This window comes from Sitodiplosis mosellana, unplaced genomic scaffold (assembly GCF_009176505.1).
Source record: "Sitodiplosis mosellana isolate CC-2019 unplaced genomic scaffold, AAFC_SMos_1.0 Smas_scaffold_3, whole genome shotgun sequence".
NCBI lineage: Eukaryota > Metazoa > Arthropoda > Insecta > Diptera > Cecidomyiidae > Sitodiplosis > Sitodiplosis mosellana.
The window spans coordinates 7,862,784-7,873,365 of NW_022595246.1; the positions used below are offsets into that span (position 1 = coordinate 7,862,784).

Below are 10,582 nucleotides of genomic sequence, written 5' to 3' on the forward strand. Positions count from 1 at the left end.
GAGAGAGAGAGAGAGAGAGAGAGAGAGAGAGAGAGAGAGAGAGAGAGGGAGAGAGAGAGAGAGAGAGAAAAGAACTTTTGTGTTGATAGATTTTATCAATGTCAACTGATATTAATGTGAATCGATTTTGAGCGAAATGCAAAAAGACTCACAAATCAGGCGGATTTTTTTTGCTTTGCTTTTCGTTTCGCTGATTTTACTGTTTTGTTTCTGAGGACTCTTGAGATTAAAAGACAGTCATCGACGAAATGAGCCTCTTTAAAACTCATATTACACACTGCATAAAACGAATGAAGCAGTTGAAATCGCTATCATTTTAATGGAATGAAAAGTTTTGTGATTTGTTGACGGTTTTTTTTTCGCTCCTATCTCATACTTTTTTCAACAAAAACAGCGTCAGCCTACGCAGAAAAATAAGGAAAACTCATTTTGGGTCGAGAGAAAGGAGGAATGAAAAGAAGATGAACAAGTGAAAGAACAAAACCAATCAATTTTAATAAATGAACCTGTATTTCTAATCCCAAAGTATGGGCTCTATGCTACAGAGACGATAAACACGCAGACATCAAATGAACCCATAGAATCATTAAATCATGTACTCGGAACGGACAGAATGAATTTCATGGGCATCTAGGTAGAGAGAGAGAGAGAGAGAGAGAGAGAGAGAAAGCGAGATATAGGGAAACTTGATGTCGGCGGCTAGTTACAACTGGGTTAAATGTACCAGATAAAAATATAATGCCTGAAACAACGGCATCTACAAAGAAAACAAATGCGCTACCGATGAGTTTGTTATCTTCTCTTGCCTGGTCAAAATATATTGTTATTGTTTTATTTTGTTCGACCTAACTAACTGTTCTATTGTGAATAACACCAACACAACAAGGATCCATTGGATCCTATACTCATTTACCCAGACAAAAACATAAAACTCTAAAAACAAACAACATACAATCACCGAAAAACTACCAACATAAAACCAATAAAATACCGACCAATTGAAGGCGGCCGAATTGCACAGGGCAATTCTACAACATAAATGTTCGGCCTCAATTTTTCCCAAGCATTTTACTGCTTTTGATGTATGCACCTTTTGAACTATTAATTTTATTCCAGTGAAAAATGTTCATCTATTCCGTTTGCACAAAATAGTCGATGGTCATAAATCTAGTTTACCCAAAAGATAAATTACGATTTGTTTTATTGCGCCGGGGTTGCATTCGGTAAATGAGCACAACTGTTTTTCAAGACACAGGTTCATAAAGGCACCGATCCGAGCTGTCGGACGGTTCTCTCTCTTTTTTTTCCCAACCATTTCAAATCAAGTTTGATTAAAGAGGATTCGGCTCAATTTGAGAACTAATTGACTGGATAGGCTCAATGGCGAAATAAAAACGTTTGGCTAACAAATAGCCAATCCAAATGCTTTTCATCGTTGGACAAGGGCAGTTAAAATGAAGTGAGCAAATCATATTTCACAAAATTAGAATTGACACCAACAAAAAGCGATGGACAAAATTCAAGAAAAAGTCTCTGGGGATGAAGTTTAATTGATGAAAATACGAGTCAAGTCAACGTTAATACCTAACTGTATAATTACATGCTGCGAATTTCATTGGAATTAATTTCCCAGAATTGTATTTTCGGAGCGTCTCAATTGAATAAACGACTTTTGTTCACAATTCAATGGGAATGCTTGCTATTTTCGTGTTGGCGTTATTGTTTCTATGGTTGGGACTTTTTTTTACCTACTATTCGGGACATAAATGTTGGAGTCAAACCCCCCGTATCGAACCGTTTTACCAAGAAGGAAGAATCATTAAACATTAAATGCTCTGCCATTTTGAAACCATGATTCCGAATTAATGCTGGGCCCAGCAGAAAAAAAAAACATACAGGCTCCATCGATTTTTTTGTTCTTTCATTTCTATTTGTATTTAACTTTTAGGCTGTCGTCGTACTCCAATCATTTCACATGATTGGTTGGATGTCTGCTGCTCCGATTTTGATTGTGTACACCGTAGAAGAATATCACACCCGATAAATTATTCGAAATGAATGGAAGAGCCACTTGAATGTTTCAGACAGAATTTCAGTTTCGAATGGGTCGAATTAATTTGCCAAGTTTTGTGTATCCAAGCAAAAATTCAAACAGAGCTTCATCAAACCCACAAACATTGGCTAACACTCTCCCCGCATTCCACTCAATATTTTTCGATTTGCCTTTGAATTTCTCTCTCTCTCTCACTCTCCCTCTTGCTCTCATTCTCTGTGTTACTTGAAAAACTGGATGGCAATTCAAATATAACACCGAGAAAAATGAGTAAATGCTGGTTGGTGTTGGTGGCAAGGGAGCGGCGGCGTTTTAAGTTAAAATCCTAACGACATCCATAATATCATGCATTACCATTTCAAGGATCCTTCATGACACTTATGAATGCATGCCGACAGAGGTCGACGACAGACGATTGCGATTTGTTTGATATATACATACGACGTATATTGAATCGACGGCAGCGGTGGCAGTGACATAACGGAATTGAAACTCCGTCAAAATGCTAAGCTCACAAATAATTGAAAATGGAATAAACATCGTAAACGGCGCCGAATCGCTAATTCATATTCATGAGTTTATTTGTGTATTTATTTTGCATAAATTTTTTATTTCCAATCACAATGGCCTTTTTTTTCTACGGAAATCGAATGACATCGAAATTTGGAATTTTAAATCTAGGTTCTAAACCATTTGGAAATCAATGAGAATGCAATTCAAAAACTTACGACTGAACTGAAAATAAAATATTCTGTGAATTGCCGGTAAAGAGAATCGGATTCGAATCAGCAAATGGTTTTTTATTACCCATGGGATGCAACGAGTGCAGGTCAAACTGTATGTTTCGTTGCAGTTATCATAATTTCTCTTGGTCACTGATGAACAAAAGAAAACTTTTGGGCAAAAGTCATTACCGAAATGGACGAACCATGAGAAATAGAAGACGAGAAGAAGAAAAAGAGTTGATGAGTTTATTAAATAAAAAGGGAAGAGAAGAGAGAGACGAGAATAAGAGAGAATTTTCGGTGGACAACGGAAAAAGAAAACAAAGAATGATGTAAAATGCACTTTGTATTGAAGAGTTAATGATAAAATTACGGACTTGCGAGTAATTAGATGGACTGCATCAATCCAATGCGTTCAACACGACCATCGAAAAACAAACCAATCATTTAGATTTATAAAGCAGATTGTGTGTATATTTTTTCGGAAAAAAAGCGAAAAAAAGACAACAGCAACCAAAACTCGATGTTGAAAGGAAAGAGAATGACGAGTAATGGCATTTTTTGTCCATGGTTTTCAATGCAGTGGAATTGATCGTTCAAAACTGGCTGATGAGTCGTTGTGTTATATAGACAGACTAATCACAGGAAAGCGCACACATACACATTCGTCACACACCACCGAATAATGGAAAAAATATGATAAATTCAACGTAAAATTTGAATAAATGGTTTTTTTTTCTCGTTCAACTAAAATCAAATGACCACTATCACTCGAACAAACGAACGAACAAAAAACGTCGCGTTCAACTAAATGTAAATTGCAGCCAGCACATAAAATGCAAAGTAACCAACAAATTCTATAATTACGAATGTGGAATGGGATTTTTTTTGGTTCTCGGGCGAATTTGAAATTGAGCGGGTCGTTTTCAAATTGCACAGGCGTTTGAATGATTATATGAGTTGCGGTGGCAGTGAGCTGCAAATTTAATTTAGTTTCAATTCAAGTGGATTTTTTTCGGCACAAAAAGTGCACACATAAAATTGACGATGCTGAAAATGAAACACAGCCGCCGCTGTTGCTGCATCAGTTTCACACCGTCATATGAGCAAGAGACAAAAAAAAAATAACGGAAGTGCCAAAATTGAACCCGCATGATTGTAAAAAGATTCTCATTTCGCACTTCGCTCGCGTTTTCATTACATCGCAATCGAGCGCGCACACAAACACAAAATTTTAATTTTGAAACGATGTTGTTGTTTTTTTTTCATTTTCCTTTCAATTCATCACAAACAAAATCGTGAGCATGTATAATTTGCGGGTGAGATTTTTCGTATCATTTTTTTTTGTTTGTTTCACTCGTGTATTTCGTTACCTTTTTAATGCATCCCTCGTGACATTGTTCGATACGAACGGATGATGGTGATTCTTCCGAGTATAATCCACTGCGAGCGGCACATAATCCACTTGTAGCTAGCACAATGATGCAAATGCACCAATTTAATCCACTTTTTTTCATCATCATAATTTCTTTCCTTTCTTTTGCTCTTCTCTTTTTTTTCTTGCTTCTTTTGATTCTTTTTTTCACTAATCTTTTTAGAATATTCCTTTCAACTTTTTTTCTTCCTTTTTTTTCTCTTTTTTTTAACCGTTGAGCAAAATTTTTGCGAATGCACGTATTGTTATTATCTGCTCCGTTCGATTGATTGATCACAAATAATAGTTGCTAAATGGTTGTCTACTCGAATTTTTAATGATTCTGTTTTTCCATAAACAATTTTTTTTTTGCCACGCGAAAAGTGCACTTTCAAATTTGTTTCAAACAATGAAAACCAATTTGCCTGCCGATCCAAACAAAAATGACAAAAAACACCGGAAAAAAATCAAACCAAAAATAAAATCTCGTTTTTATTTTGAAAAAACACCAGTTGGTTGTTGGGCCGAAAATTATGTCGCTTTATTTACGTTAAAACAAAAATTAAATTGAGCGGCGATTTATATTTCGAATGCCGAAAGCTGATTTGCGCTTTGCCAGAGTATTGCGGTTTTGAAAAACGGTACGGAGACACATGTATATCATTCGACGAATCGCACGCAACTAACTCGTCCCACAATCTACATTTCGGAAGCAACAACAAAATTTGTCCACCGAAACGCGTGCTATTCCACTCGGCTCATGAACGGATACATCGTACCGAACATATGTGTGCTCAGAGCTCGCGTGTTGAGTGACTTTTTGAGTCCAAACTTTTAACTCGAACGGGAGATGAGCGAAAATGTGATGAAGGGGAAATTAACATCGAATCAGGGGAAATGAGAAATTAGACTCAAAGGAGAGGAATCAGCGTTTTTGTTTGAGTGAAAAGAAAAGTTTGAGTAAAATTGGAATCCCCTTCGATTGAAAGGGGACAATAAGCAATTTATGAATCGGTTTGTAGAAATGAGCTCATTTTCATATCATGAATGGTCAATTTAGGTGAAAATCCGTCAATTGAATGCATTTTTGACAGCAAGTCACTACTTTTTCGAAGAATCAACGCAACAAAAGATTAAATTCTGAAAAATCCGTTTTTTTACTTTCCAAAAATGTGTGAATGTATAATATGTATTTCCAAAGTGTTGTTAATGAAATGGCACATAAAAAGAAGCCGAACGATGGAAATAAAAGGAAAAGTTCGTGTCTGACCAAAGCAAATGTATTTATAGCACATATTGTAATCAGTTACAATAGAATCCATGACTGAATGAATATTTTCATAGAATTCATGCATCGAACAAAAGTGCAAGAACGTAGTTCACAAGACATTAGGAAGTGTGGAATTCGAGAACGGAGAGGAAAAGCGAACGACAAAGAGAGAGAGAGAGAGATGAGAGAGAGTATGGAATTAATTTAGCCGGCAGGTTAGTTTAAATGGTAATTTAGTGGGAACGGTGGCAAGAACCTAACAATAACCATCAGTCGTCCTTCTATCGCAAGCATATTCAGTGCTTGTTGAATGCAACAGATTTTACAGTCCATTGAGGCTGGCAAGTGCAATGAGAAGCACCGCGAATCTCAGACTTTCAATAGATGCCTGTTAAATGCATCGTCGTCTTGACTGTCGTCGTCGTCATCGTGGCAAAGTCACAAACAAAACAACACCACAAGAATTTGGAATATAATTATGTTATGTTCGCTTTGGTTTGACATTGGCGAATGAAACGCATGTAAATGCACACCATCATCAGCATCAACGATCGATATGTGGGCAAGCCGACACAACAACAACAGCGGCAGCGGCAGCGACATCAGCAGCCGCCCGTTCGATCTTTCTCTCATGTGGCATAAAAAGAAAAGAGACAGAGAAAAGAAACGACACGAAGCATTGATTATCATCAAGCCTGTGTGTAACATCACAGCACCTTCTCTTTCTCGTTCTCGCTGCTTCTTTCATTTGTATCTCTGGTCGATCTGAATATGGATTTTTGCACGTAACGAATACGAAACGACAAGGTAAATTTTGAGGCAAAAGAAGGTAATCATCCAGCACGGTGCAAATGAGAGGAATAAAAACAAATGTGTAAAGAGAAAGAGAGAAAAAGAAACAAAATGTATTACGTGCGCGCGCGCTCGTGCTTCTTCTTCTTCTTCTGATTTAGACTCAAGTGTGTTTTTGTATTGAAAAAAAAAAATACATAAAACCACAATTAAAATTAATGGACTTACAAAATCAATTATGCAAATTAATCTCTTTCTTTTTGCATGCGCATTTGTTAGTGCATACGTGTGTGCACTCGTTGCTTTCAGTTCAGTTCTTCTCATCAGTTTGGTTCGTCTCTCTTTTTCTCGTATGGTTTATGTTTCCATACGAAATGTCTAGGCATTTACCGCAATGAGATGCTATTATTACGTTAAATACAAGCCACTTACTCTTTTTCGAGCCATCTGATTTTCTTTCCTTCCTTTCGTCCGTCGCCTCACTGTTCTGTTCTCTTCGGTTTGGGTTCATTCCATTTCGAACAGCAACAAAAAGTGTACAAATCAAGCAAGACGATGATAGCTGATGATATGATCTGATGTGTACATGCAAGCTCGACTTCAGTTCACGTCCATGCGTTCAATTCGCGCTTCAAACGATTTTACGTTCTCGAACCTCGTGGACCAAAAGACTCACTAAATTAAAATGCTAAACTCATCATCAATGCCCGAGACACAGTGTGTATGTGGTGAGTGGCTCGGATGTAATCATATTCATAGCATCCGCACATTCATCGAGATGTGCACACTGTACAGTATACACTCTCACTCGGTGCTCAATGTCAAATATGCAAAATCGAAAGAATGAAGCGAGAGAAAAAACAACACACACACACAGAACTCTAAAGGCGGAACTAATTAAGATCGCTTTTTATGCAAATTTACTAAATGAACGAAACATTCTTTCGTTGCTGTTCTTTTTTTTCTTTCCTACGCTCGCCACATTTGACTTGAGTGTCTAGCACTCGTTCCCTCGATATTTTTCGAATTGGAGCGCAGGTAAGAGGAATTGTCGAATATTTATCATAAACCTGGAACAAGCAAAACAGACGAACAAAAAAAATCTGCCATTTATTTCGAAAGGCGATACGGTGAGACAGAGAGGGAAAAAAGTGCATTACGAAATCGGAACAAGTAAGTAGACAAATTGTGAACCACTTTACGGTACGGCACCAAATGACATCCCCAATTAATCAGAATTTCTCTTGATTATTCTAATTGCCATGTGACATTGAGTAATGCAATGCAATTCGTTTTACACAACGCGCACACAATTTTCAATTTGGGCTGACGAATGTGATGAACCTTTTTTCAGGGAGGGCTCATTTTTTAATTCACTTGAAAATTGAATAAAATAAATTAACTTTCATTTTTTTTGTCACGCTTCCTTCTTTTGATGGAATCCTGGCAATCTTCTGAAACATCGTCATCACTTAAATCATTGCGCCGTGATTTGATGCGGGGAGTGTTGCGAAAAAAATAAATTCGGTACAAATTTCATGCAGATTAATTTCGAATGCGCGCCCAGGATCAAATTGAGCTGAGGGAAAATGAAAAGTCATTTTTATCCAGTCATGTTGCTATTGAGCACTTAATTTATACTCTAAATCGGGAGGGTGTTGTTTACGGTAGACCAAATTACACAGTCAAGTTTGAGAATTGGAAAAATTCGGAAGTTCCTTGAAATTTTCGATTTGATTTGATCCATGCGGAACGAATGCTTATAAATGGTTGTTGCGAATCACAGCTAGCGATAAGCCTGACGCATAATACTTCCAAATTATTGCCAGTTTTGAATTTTACGTTCCACTGAAGTAAATGTTTCAATGAAACGGATTTATACTAACATGTTCCTATTTGCTAAAGACTTCAGCGAATGGAAGAAATATTTAATGACAATTTCTGTTATCGTTGCCTTTCGAAATTGAAGCTTGATTAATGTTATCAACCTAATTTTTTATATCATCTTAAATTAAAGGTTTTCTCCAATTGGACATCTTTTGTTGAGGCAATATGCATATGCAGGCTTGCCACCGGTCAGCTATTTCTGCTATTTTCAGCTATTTTCAGCTATTTTGAAAATCGTAGCTATAGTCGGCTTTTTCGCCGAAAATCAGCTCTTTTCAGCTATTAAAAAGGGGTAAAACAAAAACCTCCCCAAAAATTACTAAAACCTCCCCAAAAAATACCAAAACCTCCCCAAAAATTACTAAAACCTCCCCAAAAAATACAAAAATCTCCCCAAAAAATACAAAAACCTCCCCAAAAAAATACAAAAACCTCCCCAAAAAATCGAATGTTTTCCACAAAATCCTTCACAAAAAACACCAAAAAAATACCAAAACCTCCCCAAAAAATACAAAAACCTCCCCAAAAAAATACAAAAAACCCCCCAAAAAATTACAAAAACCTCCCAAAAAAATACAAAAGACTCCCCAAAAAATACAAAAACCTCCCCAAAAAATACAAAAACCTCCCCAAAGATTTTCCGAAATTGTCGTCTATGATCCTTGCAAAATGTTACGATTTTTCCGGCCGATATGTAGCTGACACTGAAATTTCACATCAAACAACATAGTTTGACGACTTATATTTTGATAAAGCAGAGTATGTTTCACTCGTGGTTTTTGTCGATTGTTTCGTTGGAAGATATGAATGATGATGAAGGGAATATATTGATTGGAAATTCGGCCGAAAACAATGCAAATGTATGCTTTCGAAATCGCACAAACAACAAGACAAATCTAGTGAACGATAAAAGATCAAAACGACACCAAAGGGTAGACATTATTGACGCTGTGGTATAAAAAAAATAAGAAAAATTGTTTCATTTTCGATTCTTCAAATGTTTTTATTTTATAATCATTTTTGTCTGTTGAGTTGCTACATCTGTATAAGTTGCTATATATGTATTTTTTGGGGAGGTTTTTGTATTTTTTGGGGAGTCTTTTGTATTTTTTTGGGGAGGTTTTTGTATTTTTTGGGGAGGTTTTTGTAATTTTTTGGGGAGGTTTTTGTAATTTTTTGGGGAGGTTTTTGTATTTTTTGGGGAGGTTTTGGTATTTTTTTGTTGTTTTTTGGGAAGGATTTTGTGGAAAACATTCGATTTTTTGGGGAGGTTTTCGTATTTTTTTGGGGAGGTTTTTGTATTTTTTGGGGAGGATTTGGTATTTTTTGGGGAGGTTTTAGTAATTTTTGGGGAGGTTTTGGTATTTTTTGGGGAGGTTTTAGTAATTTTTGGGGAGGTTTCTGTTTCACCCATTAAAAAGTTATGGTCGAAATCGAAAAAAATAGCTGTGTTGGAGCACAAAACAGTCAACATGAATCATCGGAATATCATAAAAATGAAACAGCAACAGTTTTTAACTAAACTAATGGTAAAAAATACGAGAAACACGATCGTGTTTGACTCATGTTTCAAACAGATAATAATAGATAAGCCATGAACTGTAGAGATTTGATACTCATGGCGCCCCCTACCCCCGTAGTCTCGCCGCAACTGTCAGATTCTGTCAGATTTGTAAAATACATTTTAAGTACCTATACAATTGAATAAACACCAACTGAAATGATTAGTTTAATATAATACGCATGGGTGCTTGCTATTACCGACTAATAAATTGTAAAATTTGAAAGAATAAATTCATTCGTTTTTTTGGAAAAATTCCGACAGTAAAACATAAATGATAAATCAATCTATGACGCATTCACTTTGAATACTAATGAACAAATCTCATTACTCCTGAATTACATTACCTTCTTTGGCAACGTTTGGAAACTTCGTGTAAACAATAATGGAGTATATCGACACTACATTTCTCGCTGTTATTAAGACATTTATTTCTGATAAATATTTTGAAATAAAAAGAAATACATTCTGTATCAAAATGTATAAAATTTAAAAACTTTGTTTTTATGCGTATGTACATAACATACATTGGGTATGAACCGGTATGAACAGCTGTAATGGCGGCCATTTTCCTTTTCACCGCTTTTGACAGTTCATATTCATATATATTACATGCCAGAGATCATTTTGCATTCTGTTTATTCATACGTTTTTCAGGAGTAATATAAATTTCATGTCAAAATAAAAATGTGCTACCCAAAGCACGTTTTTGAATTCACTGTAGAACAATTTTATTTGCTAAGTTGACATGCAATTTTCATTTCTCTTGAATAATATACAAGCAAGCTAAATGATTTGAATAAATTTATATAGTCAAGAGCTTTATTTATTTTTAAATTCGGAATAAATAAATGAAACTAGAGTATTCAGAAGTAATGGA

The 10,582-nt window shown here is 35.9% G+C and overlaps 2 protein-coding genes across 2 annotated transcripts in view; one reads left to right on the plus strand and one right to left on the minus strand.

Annotated features, from left to right (window-relative positions):
- LOC129566087 (transmembrane protein fend-like) overlaps nucleotides 1–4,890 on the minus strand; it is a 58,606-nt gene extending 53,716 nt beyond the window's left edge. Inside the window, exon 1 of the mRNA XM_055441640.1 lies at nucleotides 4,152–4,890. Coding sequence (XP_055297615.1) covers nucleotides 4,152–4,301 — 150 coding nt within the window. The 5' untranslated portion in view covers nucleotides 4,302–4,890. The remainder of the gene's footprint in view (nucleotides 1–4,151) is intronic.
- The window catches only part of LOC129566082 (kinesin-like protein Klp10A), a 267,051-nt gene that overhangs the window by 43,968 nt on the left and 212,501 nt on the right, over nucleotides 1–10,582 (plus strand). The window lies entirely within an intron of this gene.